The sequence below is a fragment of the Cetorhinus maximus genome, chromosome 23, assembly GCF_964194155.1.
Source record: "Cetorhinus maximus chromosome 23, sCetMax3.hap1.1, whole genome shotgun sequence".
In the NCBI taxonomy this organism is placed as follows: domain Eukaryota; kingdom Metazoa; phylum Chordata; class Chondrichthyes; order Lamniformes; family Cetorhinidae; genus Cetorhinus; species Cetorhinus maximus.
In genome coordinates, this window is record NC_135901.1 from 39,659,749 (window position 1) to 39,686,955 (window position 27,207).

A 27,207-nucleotide genomic window follows, 5' to 3' on the forward strand; every position below is an offset into this window, starting at 1 on the left:
TGAGCAATTCTGGGCCCCGTATCTCAGGAAGGGTGTGCTGGCCCTGGAGAGGGTCCAGAGGAGGTTCACGAGAATGATCCCAGGAATGAAAGGCTTAACATTTGAGGACTCTGGGTCTATACTCGATGGAGTTTAGAAGGATGAGGGGGTATCTGATTGAAACTTACAGAATACTGAAAGGCCTGGATAGTGTGGACGTGGGAAGATGTTTCCATTAGTAGGAGAGACTAAGACCCGAGGGCACAGCCTCAGAGTAAAGGGAAGACCTTTTAGAACAAAGATGAGGAGAAACTTGTTTAGCCAGAGAGTGCTGAATCTATGGAATTCATTACCACAGAAGGCTGTGGAGGCCAGGTCATTGAGTGTATTTAAGACTGAGATAGATAGGTTCTTGGTTGGTAAGGGGATCAAAGGTTACGGGGAGAAGGCGGGAGAATGGGATTGAGAAACTTATCAGCCATGATTAAATGGCGGAGCAGACACGATGGGCCGAATGGCCTAATTTCTGCTCCGATGTCTTATGGTCTTATAACTGGGTAATATCACGTTTCAAGCAAACACAACGACCACAGCACAACAAAAACAAAAAAAATACTGGAAAAACACAGCAGGCCTGACAACCCCTGTGGAGAGAAAGACAGAGTTATCATTTCGAGTCCGTGTGACTCTTCCTCAGAGCTGAGTTTCGAGTCATACGGACTCGAAACGTTAACTGTCTTTCTCTCCACAGATGCTGTCAGACCTGCTGAGTTTTTCCAGCATTTTTTGTTTTTGTTTCAGATTTCCAGCATCCACAGTATTTTGTCTTTAACATAATGACCACTGCACTCGGGAAATCAGTGTCACACATTCTGTATAGAGGGGAAATGGCCACACATGTGTCACTCTCATTCTCAACCAGAAAATGCTGGAAATACTCAGCAGGTCAGGCTGAGTCTGTGCAGGGAGAAACAGTTAACGTTTCAGGCTGCTGAACTTTCATCAGAACTGGAAACAACTTAGATGTTACAGATTTTCAGAAAGTTCACAGACAGGGAAGCGGAAAAGGGGGGAGAACAGAAGAGAAGGTTTCTGATCAAATGGAAGACAGGAAAGAATAAATAACAAAAGGGATGAGGATGTAAGGGAAAAGCGATGGTGATGGAATTAGTAAAGAAACTAAAGGTGGGAGAGTCATTCTGTGTCTGTCATTTATTTCTGCTCTGATTGGAAATGTGTTGTTCCTCTGTTGACCCATTTCACTTCTGTCCCACACTGAAAACTCTCAATCCTTGAGATTGATGGGATTGGACCATGGAGTTTCAAGAAAGATTGGCATGGATTTTGGAGGTGACCAGGACTTCGGAGAGAAAAGGGTGGAGAGAAATGGGGAGATAGTTTGCAAGGGCATTTGGGTCAAGGATTGGTTTTATTGAGGAGGGAGTGATGATGGCAGATTTGAAGGAGAGGGAAAGTGCTTCAAAGGAACTAAGTTGTGTTCGAGATATTAAAAAGACTCAACGCACTGTGTTTAATACAAAACTGATGTATTTGATTTTTATACAGAATATTAACCAGAGTGACAGGGCTGGGATTTATTAACATCAGCAGAAACAGACCCCAATGAACATGTCCTGGATGTAACTAACAGCAAAATCCAATCACTGCAGTTACTTATGAAAACACTGGTGTTTCACCCGGTTAGCTGACCGAATGTTGGAAGGGATTCACTCAGAGCAGGTGAACAGTCTCTCCCCAGTGTGAACTCGCTGGTGCGTCGCAGGTGAGATGACTCAATGAATCCTTTCCCACACTTGGAGCATCTGAACGACCACTCCCCAGTGTGAACTCGCTGGTGTACAGTGAGTTGAGATGATCGCCTGAACCCAGTCCCACAGTGAAAGCACCTGAACGGTCCCTCATCAGTGTGGGACACCAGTTACCCAGAACTTTTAAAGCACTTCTCGCAGTCTGGGCATTTAAAAGGCCACTCGTCAATATGAATTTGTTGATGTGTCTGTTGGTGGGATGACTGAGTAAATCTCTTCCCACACTCAGAGCAGCTGAACAACTTCTCCCCATGAGAATTCGCTGGTGTCTCAGCAGGGTGGATAACTGAATGAATCCCTTCCCACACTCTGTACAGGTAAATGGCCTCTCCCCAGTTTGAGTGTGCTGGTGTATGGTGAGTTCAGATAAACGCCTGAACTCAGTCCCACAGTGAGAGCACCTGAACGGTCTCTCGTCAGTGTGAACACACTGGTGCGCCAGCAGGTTGGATCAATCAGTAAATCCAGTCTCACACTCGGAGCAGGAGAACAGCTTTTCCCCAGTGTGAACCCGCTGGTGTATCACCAGGCTGGATGACTGAGTGAATCCTTTCCCACAAAAGGAGCAAGTGAATGGTCTCTCACCAGTGTGAACTCATTGGTCTGTGAGCAGATTGGATGAATTAATGAATCCCTACCACACTCTGGGCAGGTGAACAGCCTCTCCCCAGTGTGACTGTCCTGATGAGTTTCCAGCTGAACTGTATAAGTGAATCCCTTCCTGCAATCTGCACATTTCCACAGCTTCTCCCCATTGTGGCTGTATTTATGTTTTTACAGGCCAGATGATTCACTAAAGCCTCCTCTACACACAGAACATGTGTACGGTTTCTCCCCACTGTGAACGGTGCTTTGTCCTTCCATGTTCAAAATCCGATGATATTCAGGTTACGACAAATTGGGTGAGTCCATCAGATCCTGATGTGATGTTTTGTTTCACTTCTCCAAATTAAAATCCTCCACTTCTAATACCCTTTAAAATTGATTTAAAACAGAAAAAAGGGAGTGAGAGAGAACCCACAAAAACACAAAGGCAGGTTGTGAAATTGAGCTGAATGAATCTGGGAATTTGTGGGGCCGGCACGAGGAAGAAGTGACCATGAAAATGCTGGATTGTCATAAAAACCCAACTGGTTCACTAATGTCCTTCAGGGAAGGGAACATGCCACCCGGTCTGGGCCTACACAACACTCTGGACTCCATCGGAGCAAATAAGAGAGCGAGGTGGGAGAGGCACTGGATAAAGCAGAGGGATAAACTCTAAATCTCCATCCCTGGAAGGACCAGGGTAACAGGTGTATGTGAACACCATCACCTCCAAGTTCCCCTCCAAGTTACACACCGTCCTGACTTGTCTGACATTCAGTACTGGATGAACAGAAATTTCCTCTATTTAAATATTGGGAAGACTGAAGCCATTGTCTTCAGTCCCCGCTACAAACTCCACTCCATAGCCACTTGCTCCATCCCTCTACCTTGCTGGGAGTTGGAGTGGACGGACCCGTGGGAGATACTTGGGAGCTGAGAAGTGCCAATAAATATATTACGGGGATTCGAGTGAGGCCTACCTTGCTGGGAGTCAGAGCTTAGCGGACCTGCAGGAGACAGTGGGGAGCTGAGCAATACCTACAAATACAGACCAGGAATTTGAGTGAGGAACGCCTATAAATACAGACGGGGTATTTGAGTGAGGAACGTCTATAAATACAGGGTGAGGATTTGAGTGAGGAATGTGTATAAATACAGAGTGAGGATTTCAGTGAGGAACGCCTATAAATACAGACAGGGTATTTGAGTGAGGAACGCCTATAAATACAGATGGGGTATTTGAGTGAGGAACGTCTGTAAATACAGATGGGGGATTTGAGTGAGGAGTGTCTATAAATACAGACGGGGTATTTGAGTGAGGAACGTCTATAAATACAGCTGGGGGATTTGAGTGAGGAACGCCAAAAAATTCAGATTGGGGATTTGAGTGAGGAACGTCTATAAATACAGACCGGGGATTTGAGTGAGGAACGTCTATAAACACAGACGGGGGATTTGAGTGAGGAATGGGCTGTTTCACTGTTGCAGCTGCTGTGAGGCAGCAGGAGAGGGGGGAAAGAGGCAACTGTGATGTCACAGGAAGCTGGTACGTTGATTGGTCGGTAAGTGTTCAGTCGAAGGGACAGTGTGTGAGAAACCAGCTTAGGACAGGCGAGTTCAGGTAGATCTATAAATAAAAATAACTTTACAATAATAAACCAAAATTTGAAAACTTTAAAATTCAAATAAAACAACAAAGATTTTAAACAAGCAGTAAAATAGAGTTATTTAAATAAACATCTAATACACATCCCTTGTAGTTAAGAAGCATATAATCTTTAGTAGTCAGTGGTACTAGCATTCAGTAAACACAGTAAATTGTAGCATACATAGGAAGAAAGTAATTAAAGTAAATTAACTAAATAACATAAGTTAGAATGGTAGGACAGGGGTTATGTTGCAGCTGTGAGATGTGGGAGCTTTTGGATGCCAAGGGAATCCATGACAAACACGTCTGCAGGAAGTGTAAGCAGCCTGAGGAATTCCGGATCAGGATTATTGATCTAGAAACCGAAATGCAGACACTGTGCAACATAAGGGACGTGGAGAAATACCTGCATACTTTGTTCCAGAAGACAGTCACACCTCTTAGAAGAGGGTCATCTGTTTGATCAGCAGTGAGGGACAGGAGGATGTGACTGTCAGTGAGGCAGGTAATGGGACTGAGCAGGCAGTAGTGGAGGAGCCTCAGACTTTGCAAGTGTCAAACAGGTTTGAGGTGCTCACAACCTGTGTGGATGAAAGCGAAATGTGCAAGGTGGACGAGCTGGCTGGCCATGACACTGTGGTACAGGAAGCCATTCACGCAGGGGGAGCAAAAAGGAATGTAGTGGTAGTAAGGGATAGTATAGTGAGGGCATTGACACTGTTTTCTGCAGCAAAAAGTGAGAGTCCAGATGGCTATGTTGCCTGCCCAGTGCCAGGGTTTGGGACATCTGCTCAGGGCTGGAGAGGGACTTGCAATGAGGGAGAGAATCCAGTTGTCGTGGTCCATGTACGTACCAATGACATAGGTAGAACTAGGAAAGAGGTTCTGTAAAGTCAGTATAGGTACCAAATTATGTATCAGAAACTCAAAGGTAATAATCTCTGGATTATTACCTGAGCCACGTGCAAATTGGCATCGGGCAAATAAGATTAGCGAGACCAATGCGTGGCTCAAAGATTGGTGTGGGAGAAGTGGGTTCCGGTTTGTGGGCACTGGTATCAGTGCTGGGGACAGTGGGGGCTGTACCATTGGGACGGTTTACACCTGAACCATGCTGGGATGAGTGTCCTCACAAATCGCATAGCTAGGGAAGTAGAGAGGGCTTTAAACTAAATGAGAGCAGTGAGGGATCAAGCTTGGGTAGAGGTAGCAATTCAAGGTGTAGATTCAAGACAGGAGAGCAAAATAGTAATATGAGAAATGATGGTCAGAGAATGGCAGGAAAGGACTGAGAGAAAAAGCCTAAGAATAAATCAACAGTCAAGACTAGATGTTACAATGGTAACAAAAAGACAAGACTGAAGGCTCTCTATCTGAATGCACATAGCATTCAAAACAAAGTAAATGAATTGATGACTCACACAGAAGTAAATAAATATGATCTGATAGTAATTATGGAGACGTGGCTGCAGGACAACTAAGATTGGGTCCTTAATATTGAGGGGTACATGACATTCAAGGAGAATAGGAAGCTAGGTAAAGGTGGAGGGGTTGCATTGTTAATTAAATAGGGCATTGGTGCAATGGTTAGAGATGACCTTGGATCAGGAGATCAGGATGTAGAATCGGTTTGGGTGCAGATGAGGAATAGTAGGGGAAAAATAGTCATTAGTGGGAGTGGTTGATGGGCCCCTAACAGCAGCCATAGTGTAGGAAAGTATTCAAGAGAAAATATTGTGTGCTTGTGATAAAGGGACGGCAATAATCATGGGTGATTTTAATCTACACATTAACTGGAAAAATCAGATTGGCAGTAATAGCCTGGATGAGGAGTTCTTAGAATGCTTTTGAGATAGTTTCTTAGAGCAGCATGTTCAGGAGCCAATCAGAGAGCAGGTTATATTTGACTTGGTATTGTGTAATGTAACAGGATTAATTAATGACCTCAGAGTAAGGGCACTGCTAGGTAGCAGCGAGCATAATATGGTTGAATTTTACATCCATTTTGAAAGGGAGAAGAGTGGGTCAAAGACTAGTATCTTAAACTTAAGTAAGGGCAACTATGTGGGGATGAAAACTGAGCTAGCTGAAGTGAACTGGGAAACTAGCCTAGAGGATAGATGAATAGAGAAGCAGTGGCAGACATTTAAGGGGATATTTCAAAGTATTCAGAATGAGTACATCCTGACCATAATGAAAAATTATAAGGGGAGGACCCATCATCTCTGGTTAACTAAAGAAGTTAAAGAAAGCATCACTTAAGGAAAAAAGCATACAACTCCGCAAAGATGAGCAGCAGGACAGATGATTGGACTGAATATAAAGAACAGTCGAAAATGGCTAAAAGGTTAATCAGGAGAAAGAAATTAGAGTGTGAGAGGAAGTTTGCTAGAAATATAAAAATGGATAGCAAGTATTTCTACAGGTGCTTAAAAAGGAAAAGAGTGAGCAAAGTGAGTGTTGGTCCTCTAGAGGGTGACAATGGGAAGTGAATAGTAGATAAGGAAATGGTGGAAGAAATGAATAATATTTTGCTTCTGTGTTCAATATAAAGGATACAAAAAACATTCAAGTAATAGCTGCAAATCAGAAGGTGACAGGAGAAAGGAAATTGGTGAAATTGAAATCACTGGGGAAATGTTACTGAGCAAATTGAAGGAGCTGCTGATGTCAAGTCTCTGGGACCCAATGAACTACATCCTTGGGTCTTAAAAGAGTCGGCTAATGCGGTAGTCGGTGCGCTGGTGTTAATTTTCCAAAATTCGCTCAATTCTGGAAAGGTTCCGTCAGATTGGAAAGTAGCAAATATAACCCCTCTATTCAAGAAGGGAGAGAGGCAGGAAACAGGAAACTATAGGCCAGTTAGCTTGACGTCTGTCGTGGGGAAGTTATCAGAATCATTCATTTAGGAGGTTATAGCTGGGCACTTAGAAGAGCTCAAGGCAATCGGGAAGAGTCATCATGGTTTTGTGAAAGGAAAATCCTGTTTAACCAAATGATTGGAATTTTATGAAGGAGTAACAAGCGCAATGGATAAAGGGGAGCCTATAGATGTACTGTACTTGGATTTCCAGAAGGCATTTGAGAAGCTGCCACATCAAAGATTGTTTTGCAAAATAAAAGCGCATGGTGTAGGGAGTAACTTATTAGCATGGATAGGAGATTGGCTGGCTGGCAGAAAGCAGAGAGTATGTGTAAATGGGTCTTTTTCTGATTGGCAGGATGTGACGAGTGGAGTCCCACAGGGGTCTGTGCTGGGGCCTCAACTTTTTATGATTTACATCAATGACTTAGATGAGGGGAGTGAAGACATGGTCGTTAAATTGGCAGATGGCACAAAGATAGGTAGGAAAGTATGTTGTGAAGAGGACATGAGGAGGTTGCAGATGGATGTAGATAGGTTGAATGAGTGGCCAAAGGTCTGGCAAATGGGGTGAAATGTGGCAAAATGTGAAGTTGGTCACTTTTGCAGCAAGAACAAAAAAGCAGAGTATTGCTTAAATGGAGAATGGCTGCATAATTCTGAGGTGCAGAGGGACCTAGGTGTTCGAGTAAATGAGTCTCAAAAAATTTTTATGCAGGTACAGCAAGTAATTAAGAAGGCTAATGGAATGCTATCCTTTGTTACGAGAGGGGTTGAACATAAAAGTAAGGATGTTATGCTTCAGTTATACAGGACGGCACCTTGAATACTGTGTGCAATTTTGGTCTCCTTATTTAAGGAAGGATATAAATGCATTGGAGGCGGTTCAAAGGATGTTCACTAGATTGATATCTGGAATGAGCGGGCTGTCTTATGAGGAAAGATTGGATAGACTGGGCTTGTTTCCACTGGAGTTTAGAAGAGTGAGAGGTGATTTGATTGAAGTATACAAGATCCTGAATGGCCTTGACAAGGTGGACGTCGAAAGGATGTTTCCTCTTGTGGGTGAGTCCAGAACTAAGGGGCTCTGTTTCAAAATTAGGGGGTTGCCCTTTTCGGACAGAGATTAGGAGAATTTTTTCTCTCAGAGGATTGTGTGACTTTGGGACTCTCTGCCTCATAAGGCGGTGGAGGCGCGATCATTGAATATTTTTAAGGCACAGGTAGATTTATTATTGTTAGGCAAGGGAATCAAAGGTTATCGAGGTTAGACGGGAATGTGGAAATTCAAACACAAGAAGATCAGCCATGATCTTATTAAATGGCACAGCAAGCTTGAGGGACCAAATGGTCTGCTCCCGTTCCTATTCCATATGTTCTTATGGTCTCTCTTCAGTGTGAATTCGCTGATGTATTCGCAAGTGGGATGACTGAGTGAAATCCTTCGCACACTCAGAGCAGGTGAATGGCCTCTCCCCATTGTGAAACCACTGGTGTAACAGCAGTTGGGATGACTGAGTGAAACCCTTCCCACACTCGGAGCAGGTGAACGGCCTCTCTCCAGTGTGTAGCTGCTGGTGTATCAGCAGGCTGGATAACTGAGTGAATCCCTTCCCACACTCGGAGCAGGTAAATGGTTTTTCCTCAGTGTGAACTCACCGGTGTCTCAGCAGGTCAGATGACTGAGTGAATCCCTTCCCACACTCAGAGCAGGTGAACGGCCTTTCCCCGGTGTGACTGCGTCGATGGATGTCCAGCAGGGATGGGTAATTGAATCCTTTCCCAGAGTCCTTATATTTCCACGGTTTCTCCATGGTTCAAGTGTCCCTGTGTCTCTCCAGGTTTGATGATCAGTTGAATCCTTGTCCACACATAGAACACGTGTACAATTTCCCCCTGCTGTGAATGGTGTGATGTTATTTCAGGCTGTGTAACTGGTTAAAGCTCTTTCCACTGTCAGTTCACTGGAACACTCTCATTCGGGTGTGTGTGTGTCTCGGTGCTTTTCAGGTCACACTGATGTTTGAAATCTTTTCCCACAGAAAGAACAAACATTTCTACTTCCACATTCAAAGACCAATGCTACTCAGGTTCTTATGAATCAAGTGACTCTGTCAGATCTTGATGTGATGTTTGGTTTGAGTTCCCCCTCTGGAAATCCTCCCCTTCCGATACCCTGTAAAAGGAGTTTACAAAAGTGATCGCTGTAAGAACAGGATAGAAATTCAGAGCAGACAATTCTCATTTCTATGGAACATTATTTCCTGTCTTCTTCTCCCAAAGCTGCATATCCCTGTCCCACACACTCTCCCTCCTCCCTGTGCTGAAGCCAAACAGAGTTTTGGATAATTCTTCCAGTATCTTTTTAACAAATTTGTCCAACTGAAGATAACAATATGTTTCATCATTCACTTGAGTCATTACTCGTGACAAAACATTAATCTGAAACCCCCTGACCTACCATACAGAATAGCAGACATTAACCTTGTGTCCAAAACTTACTGTGTGGAGATTTAATGAGCGATTATGAAGGTGGTTTCTCCAAACCTCCCAGGATTTCCTTCCTTCCTTCTCTCCCTCTCTAACAAAGTTAAACCTGGGATCAGTCTCATGGTCTATTCCGGTTCCTGCTTCTCTTCCTGATGACTAATTAACTACAATTAAACACTGAGAAGACTGAAGACACTGTTTTCAGTCTCTGCTCCAATCTCCATTCCCTAGATACCAACTCCATCCTTCTCCCTGGGAACAGTCTGAGATTAAACCAGGCTGTTCATAAACTTGGTGTTACATTTGATCTTGAGATCAGATTCTGACCTCATATCTGTGCCATCACTAAAATCGCCTGTTTCCACCTCTGTAACATTACCTGCCCTCACCCTGTCTCAGTGCATCTGCTGCTGAAACCCTCATCGCTGCCGTTGTTACCTCCAGACTTGAACGACTATCCCAACACACTCCTGGCTGGTCTCCCACATTCTACTCTCTGTAAACATGAAGCCATCCAAAAGTCTGCTGTCCATTTCTTCACTTGTAGCAAGTCCTGTTCCTCTGTCACCCATTTGCTTCCTGACCTGCCTTGGCTCCCGGTCAAGCAACAGCTTGATTTTAAAATTCTCATCCTTGTTTTCAAATCCCTCCATGGCCTCACCCTTCCTTATCTCTGTAATCTCCTCCAGCCCCACAACCCTCTGAGATATCTGCACTGCTCGATTTCTGGAATCTTGTACATTCTCCATTTTAATCGCTCCAGCGTTAATGACCTTGCCTTAAGTTCACTCATTCCCAAACTTTGAAATTCTCTACCTGCATGACTCCCTCTGTCGATCACATTTTCCCCCTTTAAGACACTTGAGTATTGCTAAAAAAAGAGACATTCTGTCAAGATCTTTTATCTTGTACTCATCAGGACAGACGCAAGAACATCAAATTTCAAAGATTATCAGTCGGGCTCATAATGTGGCTCAGTTATGCTTGCTAGAAGCTACATATATTCATACACAGGGAACTGTCCACTGCAGACAGAAGAGGCATGTCCAGGGATGGGGCCGTTTGTTGAATTAAACAAAAGCATGGAGCATGATAGCTCTTTGGTGCATTCTCCGTGGCAATGCCTTGACCAATCAGAGCTGACTGGCCAAACAGTCAACACCCTTTCCTCGTGCAGCATAAATTGTTGTCCGCTGAGAAATTTGTTTTTTTTGCATCTGTCCGGATGAGTGCAACATGAAATATCAGCAATATGTCTCCCTTTTTCAGCAATACTTAAATTCTGTACTGCTGAGTGACTGTGGGTTTATAATTCTATTGTTGCTGATCTAAAACTCCTGGTGAAATCACATTTTATGAACGTCTCCCTCGGGCTGTTGCTCATTGTCGCCGTGAGGATGGCGGCCGCGCATGCGCCCTGTAGCACATTGGCCCAGCAAGATGGCCGCGCATGCGCCCATCCCCACATTGCCCCTATAAAGATGGCGGCCGTTAACTCGGGCCTTCCTCCCGCAGCTCCGAGCAAACCCGGGGATGGTGGCTCCTTATTGAGGGTTTGGGGCCGACACCGTGAGTTTATGAAGCTTCCAAATTCACCCGTCAACCCTATCTCCGTTCACGGGTTTATTTTCGGTTCTGCATCCGCACTCGGTCTTTGTTATTTCCGCATTTTAAATCCGCTCACTCGAGTTCACTTACTGTCTGTCTCCACGGACTGCGCATGTTCCGACTCCAAATGACTGGCGGCAGCTCCGGACCAATAGGAAGAAGGGGCGGGGTTGGATGACCGAACGGGAGCAGCATGTACTCCCGCCAATCGGAGTGAGAGGGGCGGAGCCTGTTGGGAGTGGAGCATGCGCAGTGTGGGCGGGGGACCCGGATGAAGGCGGTGAATTTTTTTCCAATAATTGATATAGATTTTTCTTTTCCCACCTATTTCCATTATTTTCAAATGTATTTCCATCCATTGTTTTATCTCTACCTTTTATCCTGTTTCAATCCCTTCACCCCACCCCCACTAGGTCTATCTGTACCTTGCTCGTCCTGCTTTCTATCCTTAATTAGCACATTCCTTAGATAATATCACCACCTTCAACACCTCTTTGTTCTTTTGTCTGTGACATCTTTTGGTTATCTCCACCTATCACTGACCCTCTATCCAGCTCTACTTGTCCCCTGCCTTAAACCAGCTTATATTTCACTTCTCTTCTATTTTTACTTGGTTCTGTTGAAGAGTCATATGGACTCGAGACGTTAACTGTGTTCCTCTCAGCAGATGCTGTCAGACCTGCTGAGTTTTTCCAGGTATTTTTGTTTTTGTTGCGGTGGAATTTAAAGTCCAGCGGGTGAGAAAGGGCCGAGTGCAGGAGAGGAATGGAGCCGGAGGGTGGACTGGGAGGGTTCACAAACCCCCGGTGTAGGACTCCAAACCCGGATTAGAAACTCCCAGAGCCCAGTTTATACCAAGTGTTTGGAAACTCCTTTTACAGGGGGTTAGAAGGGGTGGATTTACACACAGCAAACTCAAACCAAGAGAAATGTTTGTCTCTTTGGACTGACCTGCTGAAACACATTGAATTCACACTGGCGAGAGGCTGTTCAGTTGCTCACAGTGTGGTAAGAGCTTCAGGACATCATCCCACCTGGGACACCACATTCACACTGATAACAGACCTTTTAAATGACCAGAGTGTGAGAAGTGCTTTAAAAGGTGTGGGGAATCTTGCGGTATGTTAGAATTTCTTTTTGCATAAATCTATGCGAACGGAATTGTATACCCTGGCACGGCACTGGAATACGGTAAAAGGGAAAGACAGTATTTTACCTTGAACATCTTCAGTGTAAGTGTGAGCTGCTGTTAAATCAGGCTGTATAGGTAGAACCTAAAAACAAAAAGGGGGCAATCACATTGTTGGGAGCATACTATAGACCCCCAAACAGTCAGGGAGAGATAGAAGGGCAGATATGTAGGCAAATCTCAGAAGTGTCAAAATAATAGAGTAATAATAGTCGGGGATTTCAACTTCCCCAATATTAACTGGGATAGACAAAGTGTGAAAGACTTTGAGGGGGCTGAATTCTTCAAATGTATCCAGGAGAGATTTTTAAGCCAGCACATAGAAAGTCCTACAAGAGAGGTGCTGGACCTTCTTTTAGAGAACAAAGCTGGGCAAGTTGTAGAAGTGTCACTGGGGGAGCAGTTCAGTGATAATGACCATAACTCAGTAAGATTTAAGTAGTTATGGAAAAGGACGAAGATGGATCGAAAATAAGGGTTTTGAATTGGGTGAAGGCCAATTTCAATATGATAAGACAGGACCTGGCCAAAGTGGACTGGGAGCAGCTACTTGTAGGAAAATCAACATCAGAGCAGTGGGAGTCATTCAAAAAGGAAATAGTGTGCAGGACCAACATTTTCCCACAAAGGACCAACAAGTCCAGAGAAACCGGGATGTTGAGGAATTGACTGGATTAGATAAGGGGGGAAAAAAGGGAAGCTTATGGTACATACCGAGGGCTCAAAACAGCAGGAGCCCTTGATGGGTAGAGAAAGTGCAGGGGGTTACTTAAAAAAGAAATTAGGAAGCCGAAGAGGGGGCATGAAAAACACAGCTGGGTGAAATAAGTTAAAATCCAAAGGCATTTTATAAATATATTCAGGGCAAGAGGATAACCAGGGAAAGATTAGGGCCCATCAGGGACCAAAATGGCAATCTGTGTGAGGAGCTGGAAGATATAGATGAGGTTTTAAATGAGTACTTTGCATCTGGAGTAACTATACAGAAGGATGATGTAGATATAGAAATCAGGGAGGGGGACTGTGATATACTTGAACAAATGAATATTGAGAGGGAGGAGGTATTAGCGGTTTTATTGGGCCTTAAAAGTGTATTAATCCCCAGGCCCAGATGAAATGTATCCCAGGTGCTGTGGGAGGCAAGGGAGGAGATTGCAGGGGCCCTGACATTAATTTTCAAATCCTCTCTGGTCACAAGAGAAGTACCAGAGGACCAGAGGTCAGTTAATGTGGTACCATTATTAAAGAAGAATGGTGGGGATACACCAGGGAGCTAATAGGCCAGTGAGTCCAACATCAGTGGTAGGGAAACCTTTGGAAACGTTCTGAGGGACAGAATTAATCCCCACGTGGAGAGGCAAGAACTAATCAAGGATAGACAGCATGGCTTTGTCAGTGAGAGATCATGTCTAACAAATTTGATTGAATTTTTCGAGAAGGTGACGAGGTGTGTAGATGAGGATAGTTCAATTGATATAGTCCACATGGAATTCTCTAAGGCTTTTGACAAGGTCTGGCATGGGAGACAGGTCCAGAAGGTAAGAGCCCATGTGATCCAGGGCAATTTGGCAAATTGGATCCAGAATTAGCTCAGTGTCAGGAGGCAGAGGGTGATGGTCAAAGGTTGGTTTTGTGACTGGAAGCCTGTATCCAGTGGCATACTGCAGGGTTGGGTGCTGGATCCCTTGTTGTTTTTAGTGGACATTAATGATGTAGACATGAATGTAGGAGGTATGATCAGTAAGTTCACAGGTAACACAAAAAAATCACTAGTGTGGTAAATAGCGAGGAGGAAACCCTTAGACTACAGGACGATATAGATGGGCTGGTCAGATGAGCAGAACACTGGAAAATGGAATTTAATCCCAAAAAGTGTGAGGTGATGCATTTCAGGAGGACTAACTAGGCAAGGGAGTATATGATGAATGGTAGGAACCGGGAAGTACAGACCCTCGGTGTGCATGTCCATAGATCCTTGAACATAAGAACGAGGAGCAGGAGTGGGCAATTCAGCCCCTCGAGCCTGCCCCGCCATTCATTACGATCATGGCTGATCTCATTTTGGCCTCAACTCCAATTTCCCTCCCTCACGCCATAACCTTTCAACCCATTACTAATTAAGTCCGTGTGGTGAAGGTGCTCGCACAATGCTGTTAGTTAAGGAGCTACAGGTTATTCACCCAGTGATGAGGAAGGGACATTGTTGTTGTTGATTTGGAGAAATATCAATTTGTGTTTATATCACACATTTATTATTATATAGTTTACCAAGACATTTCACAGAAATGTTAGAAACCAAGGAGATACTCGGGCAGGTGGCCAATAATTTGGTCAAAGAGGTCGGTCTGAAGGAATATTTTAAAGGATGCAAATGAGGTAGAGAGGCAGAGAGATTTAGGAAGGCAATTCTAGAGTCTTGGAAACTGACAGAATGGCAACCAGTGATGGAATTATTAAAATCAGTAATTCTCGAATTCGAGAAGAGCAGATATCTCAGGGGGTATTGTGAGGCTGGAGGAGGTTACAGAGATAGGAATGATCACAACCATGGAGGAAAACAAGGATGAGAATGTGAAAATTTAGGTGCTGCTTAAATGAGTGCCTTCAAATCATTTGTATAGTTTGTGAATGGCTGTGGGCCAAGCACTGATCCTTGCAGTATCCCACAAATAACTGCCTGTCATCCTGAGAATGAGACATTTATTCCAACTCTGTTTTCTGTCTGTTCACCAATTCTCAATCTATAACAGGATATTACCCCAATCCCATGCACTTGAATTCTGTTTATTGACATCCTGTGCTTTGTTTAGTAACCTTCTCTCTCTGTCTCTCCCACTCCTCTCTCTCTTACTCTCTCTGTCACATTGAATTCTCCAGCCCAGCGAGTTCTGGATGCTCCATCATTGAATATATTTCCGGCTGAGATGGAGAGATTTTCGATCTCTCGGAGTCGAGGGATATGGGAAGTGGGTGGGAAAGTGGAGTTGAAACCCAAATTCAGCCACGATTGTATTGAATGGTGGAGCAGGCTCGATGGGGTGTTAGGACTTCTCTTGTTCCTATTTCGTATGTTCTTATGGAGGCCAGAGTCTTTTGTTGGCCCAGACCGGGTGGCAGGTTCCCTCCCCTGATGGACATTAGTGAACCAGTTGGGTTTTTATCACGATCCAGCAGTTTTCATGGTCACTTTTTCCCAGTGCCGGCCTCACAAATTACCAGATTCATTCAATTTCACAACGTGCCTTTGTGTTTTTGTGGGTTCTCTCTCACTCCCTTTTTCTGTTTTAAATCAATTTCACAGGTTATTAGAATTTTTTTGCAGTCGGGAAACTGAAACCAAACATCACATCAGGATCTGATCGAGTCGCCTAATTCATCTTAAACTGAGTATCTTCAGATTTTGAACATGGAAGGAAAAAGCACCGTTCACAGTGGGGAGACACCGTACACGTGTTCTGTGTGTGGACGAGGCTTCAGCCGATCATCTGACCTGACGGAGCATAAATGCAGTCACAATGGAGAGAAACCATGGAAATGTGGGGACTGTGGGAAGAGATTGAAATCCCCATTGGAACTGGGAACTCATTGGTGCACTCACACTGGGGAGAGACCATTCACTTGCTCTGAGCATGGGAAGGGATTCACTCAATTAGCCAACCTCATGGGACACCAGCGAGTTAACACAGATGAGAGACCTTTTAAATGCCCACAGTGTGAGACGTGCTTCAAAAGTTCTGTGGAACTAAAGTCCCATCAACGTGTTCACGCTGATGAAAGACCGTTCAGGTGCTCTCACTGTGGGACTGGGTTCAGACAATCATCTGAACTCATCGCACACCAGCGAGTCCACACTGGAGAGAGACCGTTCACCTGTTCCAGGTGTGGGAAGGGATTCATTCAGTCATCCAACCTGCTGCTGCACCAGAGAGTTCACGCTGGAGAGAGGCCATTTACCTGCTCCGAATGTGGGAAGGGATTCACTCGGTCATCCCACCGGCTAAGACACCAGAGAGGTCACACTGGAGAGAGGCCATTTACCTGCTCCAAATGTGGGAAGGGATTCAGTCAGTCATCCGACCTGCTGCTGCACCAGAGAGTTCACACTGGAGAGAGGCCATTTACCTGCTCTGAATGTGGGAAGGGATTCAGTTGGTCATCCAACCGGCTAAGACACCAGAGAATTCACACTGGAGAGAGGCCATTTACCTGCTCCGAATGTGGGAAGGGATTCAGTCAGTCATCCAGCCTGCTGAGACACCAGAGAGTTCACACCGGAGAGAGGCCATTTACCTGCTCCGAATGTGGGAAGGGATTCAGTCGGTCATCCCACCGGCTGAGACACCAGCAAGTTCACAAGTAACTGTCGTGATGGGACTTTGCACTTAATAACATTCAGGACTGAAGTATGTTCATTATAGTGTGTTTCTGTAGACACTAATAAACTCCAGCCCACTTAGATAAAAGTCAAATAAATCAGCATTGTGTTAAACACAATGCGTTGAACCTTTTTACTATTTTTAACAAGTTAGTACCTTTTTGATGTTAGTAAACTCCAGCCCAGTTACAAATTCTGTATAAAATTGGAATAAATCAGCTTCGTGATGAACAGTTGAGTCATTTTGATATTTCTAGCACAAGTTAGTTCCTTTTGAAGGGCTCTCCCTCTCCCCTGTCTCCCCCATCCTCACCTCCAGCAACAAGTGTGAGGAGCTCATGGAGCTTCTTTGTCACTAAGATTGAGACAATCCGATCAGCTGCCTCTGCTGCTTCCCTCCCTTCCACTAGCCCACCGGGACAAACTATCTCTTAAGTTCCCTCTTGTCCGAGCCTGAACTCGTGATTAAATGACAAAGGGGATGATCGTGCAAGGCAGCATTGGGTGATAATGAGACAAGGAAATAAACTAATGGGACAAGTGGATAAACAACAGACAGGCCCAGAGGAGGGATAAATGGTAAAAGAAGAACCATTACCCGAACTATCAGAAAAAATGGGAGCAGTGGTTATGATTTGAAATTGTCAAAATGAATCTTGAGTCCAGAAGGATGTAAAGTGCCCAATGAAAGATGGGCTGCTGTTTCTTGAGCTTCATTGGAAGAGTGCAGGAGGCCGAGGTCAGAGTGGGAGTGGGTGGAGATTAAACTGGTAAATGACCAGAACCTCAGGAACACACTTGGAGACTGAAAGGTGATGTTCCACACAGCAGTTACCCAATTGGGATTTAATCTCCTCAAAGTAGAGAAAACCGTACTGTGGTCAGTGAATAGACAATACTGAATAGCAAGAAATACCAGTAAATCACTGTGCCCCTTGGAAAGTGTTTGGGGCCCTGGAATGTGGGAAGCGAGGAGGTGGACAGGTGCTGCTGCATCTGCTGTGCTTGAATGGAAATGATTCACACTGATGTTCATAAGAACAGAAGAAATAGGAGCAGGGTTGGACCAAAAGGCCCCTTGAGCCTGCTCCACCATTAAATGTTCTTCCAGCTCAACTCCACTTTCCCATCCTATCACCATATCCCTTAGTGCCCAAATATTTATGGATTTCCCTCTTGAACATATCAAGATGGAGAACAACAGACTCAGTGCAACTATTAATCTGGTAAATGCACAAACAAGGTGCATGTGAATTACAAATTCACCTCTTCACTGCTTGGTAATCATGTTAATGAGCTTTACACTGGCCCCATGCTGATATCTAGTCATTCTCTGACAGGTATTCTTAATGGTATAATTAGCAAATTTAGAATGAAAAATACCCTCTGCTTCACTTTAAGGCTGAGAGACAACTTTGTAATTGATTCATAATGTCACAGACTGGCTCATTAGATCTGCTCATTTCATCTAATCTTATTTTCAGCTAATGGGAGAATGGCTGAAACAGGGGATGGTGAATAACAACTCGAAACCCCTCTCCCACTGCTATAATAATCCTTACAACATACAGGAATTTGGGACAATGTGACTTAGATCCTCAGATTAGCTCTGCCTACATATTATAGGAAGGAGCGAAGCACTGGGGATGGTGCAAAAAAGATTTACTGGAATGATGCCAGAATTGGAAAATATGTCAAATTCACAAAGATTTAACAGATTGAAAAGTTTTTCTCTGGAAAAGAAAGTGAAGGATGACCTGACTAAGGCCTTTAAGATAATGAAAGGGGTTGACAGGGTAGACAAGTGGATGAGTTTTCCACTTGTAGATGGTTGAGAATAAATATACGTTAGTCATCAATAAATCTAATGCACAATTCATATGCAACTTCTTCAATCAGAGATAAAAGCAGAAAATCATGGAAATACTCAGCACATCTAGGAGAATCTGTGAATTGAGAAATAGAGTTAAGTTTTCAAGTCTGCTCACTGATGCAGTGCAGTTCTGATGGAAAGTCACAGCCCTGAAATTTAAATACATCTTTCACTCTCCACAGACACTGCCAGATCTGCTTAAAATTCCAGTATTTTTTTTTTATTTCAGATTTACAGCACCACCTTTCTCTAACTGTGGTTGAGAATGTAGAGCACATTCTTAGAAGGGTTTGAGATCCCAGTGTGAGCTGAAACTCATGTTGCAAAATCACACCATGAAATCACACCAGCTGAATGTGGAAATGGATTCACCTCGTTATTCCATTTTGTGACACAGCAGCACAGTCATACCTGTGGGAGACCATTCAGATACTTCATGTGTGCAACCCTTTGCTCACTGCCCACCTGCTAACACTCCAGTTTTAGAAGGTCAAAGGATTAGATCCACAATTGCTTCATTCCAACTGACAAGACAGAGTTTCAGTAGTCAGAGTATGGGAAGAAAAATGACTTGTCCGCGCCGTTGCTGAGACTCCAGTGAGTTCAGATCTAACTGTTAGGGTTTGTTCTGTTGTTAATTACACCCAGGTCAGAACTATGGTGGAGGGGCCGTGCACTATGGTTGCCATATCAATATTAATAATTTTATATATTGGCCCTATGGCACCAATCATCATCGGATCATAAAACATAATTATCATCAGAAAAGGCTTTTCAATGGCGGTATGTTTACCCAGGATTCAGTGGGGGCAGAATATGCTCTATCGTCACGACAGGCGGTCCCCGCGCAGGCGCAGTAGCTGGCAGTGACTGGTACATGCGCATTGCGCTCCCTGACTGGAGCATGCGCAGTACCATCTGTACCTGGAGGTTGTGGAAGAAGCTGAGAAATGGCGAACACAGGCGAGTAAAAGGAGCCGCTGAATGGGGGAGGGATGGAGGCGGCGGAGTGGGCGGGGAGGCTTCATGAAGACCCTGTGAAGGTCTGAAATCTTGAATAAGAAGCTACCGGTCCTGCGGTTACACCGAATGGAGAGGGGACAACACTGACCCGCGTCTCCTCTTGGAGACAGGCCCGAGTTAACAACCGCCATCTTCACTGGGGCAATGTGCAGCAGGGCGCATGCGCGGCCATCCTGGTCCAGGTAGCAGGAGGAGAGAATATTGTGCATTTCTATCCTGGACTGACAGGGATGTATTTTGGAAACTCCTTTTACAGGGGTTTAGAAGGGGAGGGTTTATACACAGCAAACTCAAACCAAGAGAAATGTTTGTCTCTTCTCAATTTCTATCTTGGACTGACGGTTAGTGTTTTTGTAAATTTCTGATACTGGATCTTAGAAGTGGAGGGTTGACAGATGGGAAACTCAAATCAAACATCAATTCAAATCTGGCAGAGTCACTCGATTCGTGAGGACCTGAATATCATCGGCCTTTAAATCTGGAAGGTTAACAGTTGGTCTGTCTGTCTGTGGGGAAAGATTACTTGTAAGACAAAGAATAATTAACTGGGGAAAGCCAACTTCAATAGGTTGAGAATGGATCTGACCCAGTAAAGTGGAATCAAAGGTTGGCAGGAGAAACTGTAATTGAGGAATGGGCTGCCTTAAAGAGGAAATTTATCAGACACAGTTTAGACATATTCTTACAAATGAGGAAGGTGTGGCTAACGTATCCACAGCTCACTAAATAACAGAAGAGATTAAGATGAAGATGAATAAGTCTGCTAACAGAGATATCAGGTGGCTAATACAACCGAGAGACAGGATAAAGAAAGAATATTCAGAGAGAAATTGGAAAAAGAAAGTAAGAGAAGCAAAGAGAAAGTATGAGAAGAGACTGGCAGCTAACATGGAAGGAAATCAAAACGCTTTCTCTGGCTGATACCTAGTAACAGGCCGGTAAAAGGAGAAAGGGGCTGATTAGGGATTTAAAAAAGGTGATTTACCCATTGACGCAGGGGGTATGGATGAGGTATAAATGAATATTTGGCATCTGTCTTTACCAAAGAAGATGATGCTGCACAGGTCATGGTTAAAGAGGAGATAGTTCAAACACTTGTGGTGTTTAATATTGATAAGGAGAAGGTATTATATAGGCTGTCTGATAAAGTTGACAAGGCACCTGAATTGGATGAGATGTATCCAAGGATACTGAGGGAATTCAGTGTGGAAATTGTGGAGGCACTGACCATATTATTCCAATCTTCTTCAGACCCATGAGTGGTTACAGAGGACAGGAGAATTGGAAATCATACACTTTTGTTCAAAAAGGGTGTAATGATAAGCCCAGCAACTACCAGACCAGTCTGTTTAGCCTTGGGAGTGATAATTCTGGACAAAATTAATAGTCAATTAAGCAATTGTGGGCTAATTCAGGAAAGCCAGCACAAGTTTGTTAAGGGAAAATCATGTTAAATTAACTTGCTTAAGGTTTTTCGAGAGTTAACAGCGTGGTTGATGAGGGTAATGCTGTTAATGTGGTGTACATGGTCTTCCAAATGGCATTCGATAAAGTGCCACATAACAGACTTGTGAGCAAAGTTATAGCTCATAGAACAAAATGGGCAGCAGCAACATGGGTACAAAATTAACTGGGTGACAGGATACAGAGATAAATTATTTTTCAGAATGGAGGAAGGTTGAAAGTGGATTTCCCCAGGAGTCAGTGTTAGGACTCCTGCTCCTATGACCTAGACCTTGGTGTTCAGGCACAATTTTGAAATTTATGTGCACAGACTGTGTAGAAGGTCCTTTCTCTGGTGGACCTTAGTGAACAGGTTGAGTTTTTGTGACAATCCAGCATCTTTCGTGGTCACTTTTTCCTCGTGCCGGCCCCACAAATTCCCAGATTCATTCAGCTCAGTTTCACAACCTGCCTTTGTTGGTTCTCTCTCACTCCCTCTTTCTGTTTTAAATCAATTCCACAGGATATTAGAAGGAGAGGATTTGCAGTCAGGAAACTGAAACCAAACATCACATCAGGATTTGATGGAGTTGCACAGTTTATCGTAGCCTGAATTTCATCGGATTTTGAACATGGAAGGAAAATGCACCGTTCACAGTGGGGAGAAACCATACACGTGTTGTGTGTGTGGACAAGGCTTCAGCCAATCATCTAATCTGTTAATCACATAAATGCAGTCCCAACAGGGAGAAACCGTGGAAATGTGGGGACTGTGGGAAGGGATTCAATTGCATGGAAAGACATCGGTGCAGTCAAACAGCAGAGGGACTGTTCATCTGCTCCGAGTGTGGGAAGGGATTCACTCGTTCATCCTACCTACTGAAACACCAGCGAGTTCACACTGACGAGAGACCTTTTAAATGCTTGGACTGTGGGAAGTGCTACAAAAGTTCCTGGGAACTGATGTCCCATCAACGCGTTCACACTGATGAGAGACTGTTCAGCTGCTCTTACTGTGGGACTGGGTTCAGGCGATCGTCTCATCTGACTGTGCACCAACGTATTCACACTGGGGAGAAGCCATTTATCTGTTCCAAGTGTGGGAAGGGATTCACTCAATCATCCAACCTGCTGAGACACCAGCATGGTCACACTGGAGAGAGGCATTTCACCTGTTCAGAATGTGGGAAGGGATTCACTGATTCATCCCATCTGTTGATGCACCAGCGAGTTCACAGTGAGGAGAGACCTTTTTAATGTCCAGACTGCGGGAAGTGCTATAAAAGTTCCGGGGACCTGGTGTCCCATCAACATGTTCACACTGACGAGAGACTGTTCAGGTGCTCTCACTGTGGGACTGGGTTCAGGCGATCAGCTAATCTTATTTCACACCAGCGAGTTCACACTGGAGAGAGGCCGTTCACCTGCTCCGTGTGTGGGAAGGGATTTACTCAGTCATCCAACCTCCTGAAACACCAGCGAGTTCACACAGGGGAGAGACCGTTCACCTGCTTTGAGTGTGGGAAAGGTTTCACTCAGTCATCCAACCTGCTGAGACACCAGCAGGTTCACAAGTAACTACAGTGATTGAGTTTTGCAACTGAACCATGTTTCACTGGGGTCTGTTTCTGCTGATGTTAGTAAACTCCAGCCCAGTTATAGGTGTTAATATTCTGGATAAAAATAAAATCATTAAGCTTTCTATTAAATACATGATGTTGAATCTTTTTACTATCCCTAAGACATTATCACTGATCAGCTGCCTCTGCTGCTTTCTTCCCTTCCACTAGCCCATCGGGACAAACTGTCTCTAAAGATCCCCCATGTCCGAGCTCTGAATCCACATCTTTCTCCAGTTTCTCTCCAATCTCCCTTTCCTGCCCTCTCAGAGCTCACTTTGCTCCTGGTACTGCCCATCTCTCCTTCAAATCTGCCAACATCACCTGTCCTCAATAAAACCAACATTTGACCCCACGATCCTATTAAACTCCCGCTCCAGCTCCCACCTCCTTTCGCTCTCCAAAGTCCTGATCACCTCCCAAATCCATGTCCACATTTCCCAGAACTCCATGTTTAAATCCCTCCAATAAGATCTCTGTCCCTGTCACGGTATTGAAACAGCTCTTCCCAAAGTCACCAATGACACCCGATGTGAATGTGACAGAGGAAAACTCCCTCTTTGTCCTTCTCGGCCTGTCCACAGCCTCTAACAACGTGGACCAAACCGTCCTCCTCCAATGCCTCTGCACTGGTGGCCAGCTGGGTGGGACATGATGAAACAATGTACAAACAATTCAAGGGCTGACTGACTTCAAGAAATAACCGGGCAGACAGGGAATGTCACCGTTACAACAAGGAGAGTCCGTGGTTTCAGTGAATGAACTGACAGAAGGGTGTTGTGGAGAATCTAAGACACTAGACATGAGTCAGCTGTGTGATGGAAAAGCAACATTAACGACAAATATGGGGATACAGGAGATCCCCAAAGACATCTCATCGATAGAAGTTTCTCCCATACGTTTGGAGTATTTTGTAGACATTACAGCATTGATCATGATTAAAGAATGAACCGTGTGCCCTTGTTTATAATTTCGATCCTGTACGTTCATGCCTATGTAGAAATGGTCTGTACCCATACCTGGTTCCTCTGTTATTCCCCTCCCACCCCACACCACCACCTCTAACCTTCTCGACTTTCTAGCTCCTTCTCACTGTCTCCCTTTCCATCAAAAATCAGCAAATTGTTATAAAAATCAACGTAAAAATAATGTCTAACCTTGTAATCCCGACATTAGCAAGAAGTCCCCTTATGTCCCCGTTGGACATCTGTCCATTCGACCATACCCTAATCCCTCTGTAAATTAACCATGTCAGTCAGACAAAGCAGAATTATTAACTTGAAGCATACATGTGTTAATGGAACATTACCCCCTTTCAAGGGTTAGGACAGGTTAGGAAGAAAGTTCATATTGTCATCATTCAGAACAACCCAGATTACAAAGGAACAGCTGATCTCAAAGACAACCTCTTGTAGTGTGTGTGGAGGGGGTGTGCTGACTCAGGTTTAAATGGGTTAAATGATATATGTTTTCTATATTAGACAATCACATTAAAATCTGGAACTCAGATGGGGATATGGATTTGTGTTAGGTGGGAAGATCTGGATCAGTGTATTACTCCAGGGAGCCTAATGATCAGAGGGACAGTATTTCAGAACTGATTCCTGTGATAGCAGCAATCCCACTGCTGTCTGTGAAAAAGACCGATGGAAATATTTAAAATGGAAACCATTGGCGTGTTGGAGGATGTTGTACACAAGGAATTTGTGAACTATCTGAGGATAATAGTGAGGGGAAAGGAATGGATTTGGAAAGCAGCAGACACTTCATGTTGCTCCAGGAGAAGTGGGGCCTGGTTGTGTAGGTGTCAGGTTTTACACAGCACACAGTCAGCCTGTGGTTTCACCCTGGATGAAGGATCTCCGAATCGTACCATTCACATCACTGGATGGGATTCTCAGGAGCCATGTTGTCTGCTTGGAGAGGAAGGTTTCTGTTATAGCTAATGAGAAGCAGTACAGACAACCACACACAGAGACCCACACACACATTCTCTCTCTGTCTCACACACTCAGACAACCTCTCCACACCCACACACATTTACACACACTTCCACACTCAGGGACACACCCGCACCCATACAAACAGACACATGAGGACACATCCTGTCCTATCAGGTGGACAACACCAACCAAAGTGACTAATACTGGGGATAAAGTATTGGTGCCTGTGAAGAACACTGTTTTTGGCACATTCAAGTCAACATCACCCTCCATAGCCCGTGAGCGGTTTTGACCATCCAGTCTCACCCCTTTCTCTGAACATTAAATCTACATTGAACAACATCTGGGACAGAGGCTACAACACAATTAGAACAATGAGCTGTCTATTGCCAGTGACAGTGGGAGGTAGTGTAAATTTCAGAACAACATCCTGGATAATTACAGCCTCTAATTTCCTCTTGGGATGACTTAAAATGTCAATTCCTCTCATGTTGATGGTCTGTTTGATGAGAGAATTCTGAGATAGGTCACATGGAGAAAGAATATAATGTTGTTTTGACTCTGTATCCAATCTTCCCCTGTGTTTGTTCATTGCTGCCCCAATGTCCTGAGACATGTTCCTATGTTCAAAAAGAACTAATTTGTATCTGCAATATTAAAAAAGACTCAATACACCATGTGTTTAACACAAATCTGATTGTTATCCAAGATATAAACCCCTATAACAGGGCTGGAGTTTATTAACATCAGCAGAAACAGACCCCAATGAACATGGTTCAGACCTGGATGTGATTCACAGCAAAATCTAATCACTTGTTAATTGTGAACTCGCTGGTGTCTCAGCATGTTAGTGACTGAGTGAATCCCTTCCCACACTCGGAGCATGTGAACGGCCTCTCTCCAGTGTGAATTCGCTGGTGTACAGTGAGTTGAGATGACCACCTGAACCCAGTCCCACAGTGAGAGCACCTGAACGGTCTCTCGTCAGTGTGAATGCGTTGATGTGACATCAGTTCACTGGAATTTTAAAGCACTTCTCACAGTCTGGGCATTTAAAAGGCCACTCGGCAGTGTGAATTTGTTGATGTGTCTGTAGATGGGATGACTTAGTAAATCTCTTGCCACACTCTGAGCAGCTGAACAACTTCTCTCCAATGTGAACCTGCTGGTGTCTCACCAGGTTGTTTGAATGGGTGAATCTTTTCCCACACTTGGAGCAGCTGAATGGCCTCCCCTCAGTGTGAGTTTGTTCAGGCTGGATAACTGAGTGAATCCCTTCCCACACTCTGTACAGGTGAATGGCCTCTCCCCAGTGTGAATGTGCTGGTGTATGGTGAGTTCTGATAAATATATGCTTTCTTTACCACCTGATCCACCTGTCCTGCCACCTTCAGGGACCTGTGGACATGGACTCCGAGGTCTCTCACTTCCTCTACCCCTCCCAATATTCTCCTGTTTATTGAGTATTCTCCAGCTTTGTTTGCCCTCCCCAAATGCATTAGCATGAATTATCTTTCTCTTTTACAGCTGATTTAAAGTTGCAGATTTTGCTCCAAAGGTTAAATTGGGATTGATATTCAAAGTTAACTATTTAACTGCAGCAACAATTTCAGCTGGGAGTCAGTGAATTAAGAGGAAAGATCCCAGACAGCGGTTCTTCAAGGTACACTGCAGGCCCGACAGCTCAATCAGCTCCACTCTCAGCTCAGGAGAGCTCAACAACTCCACATCCTGTCCACAGGGGAGTTCTCCTGGTGCAGTGGGACCAACATTCGTGCTTTAACTGACAGCACCAAAAACAGATTAATCAGTTAGTCTGATTGCTGTTTGTGGAATCTTGCTGTGCACAAACTGGCTGTCATGAAACAGGAACAACTTGTATAAAACATCCCAAGGTGCTTCAGAGGAGTTTCATAAAGAAAAAACTGACAAGTCACATAGGGAGATATTAGGGTCAATGGACAAAGCCGTGATTGAAGAGGTAGATTTTAACCAACATCTTTAATCAGGACAGAGAGCTGGAGGGGTGGAGAAGTTGAGAGAGAGAATTTCAAATCTTCACACCTAGGCACGGTCATTAGTGGTGGAGTAATTAAAGTCAGGGATGCCAAAGAGCCCAGGAGGATGAGTGCTGAAATCTAGGAGGGTTGTAGGACTGGAGATTAGACAGATAGAGAGGGATGAGGCCAGGAGGGATTTGAAACAAGTGTGCAATTTTAAAATGGAGACATTGCTTGACCAAGAGCCAATGTGGGTCAATGAGCACAGGGCTGATGGGTGAATGGGATTTGAGGTGAGAACACACAGGCACAGAGTTTTTGATGATCTCATGATTCCGTGTGGGACGGGGTGAATGTGAGAGGCCGGCCAGGAATGTATTGGAATCATCAAGTCTAAAGGTAACACGGACATGGATGAGAGTTTTAGCAGATGAGCTGGGGGTGGGGTGGAGACAGGCAACGTTATGGAGATTGAAATATCTGGTGTTAGTGATGGTGTGGCTATGTGGTCAGAAACTCATCTTGGAGTCAAATAAGACACCCAGATTGTGAACAGTGGTTCAGCCTCAAACAGTTCCCGGAGAGAGGGATGGACTCGGTAGTTAGGGAACGGAATTTGTAGTGTTGATCGAAGACAATGGCTTTGATCTTCCCAATTTTTAATTGAAGGAAATTTCTGCTCATCCACTACTGGATTTGGGATAAGCAGTTGGATAATTTACTAACAGTGGAGGAAT

At 44.3% G+C, this 27,207-nt stretch overlaps 2 protein-coding genes across 2 annotated transcripts in view; both read left to right on the forward strand.

Moving 5' to 3' along the window:
* The window catches only part of LOC144697991 (uncharacterized), a 62,423-nt gene extending 45,869 nt beyond the window's left edge, over positions 1-16,554 (forward strand). The window contains 1 exon segment of the mRNA XM_078569941.1: positions 15,943-16,554. Within this exon segment, the coding sequence (XP_078426067.1) occupies positions 15,943-16,554 (612 nt within the window).
* Positions 1-27,207, forward strand: part of LOC144698497 (uncharacterized) — a 757,701-nt gene that overhangs the window by 15,331 nt on the left and 715,163 nt on the right. The gene's annotated exons all lie outside the window — the stretch shown is intronic.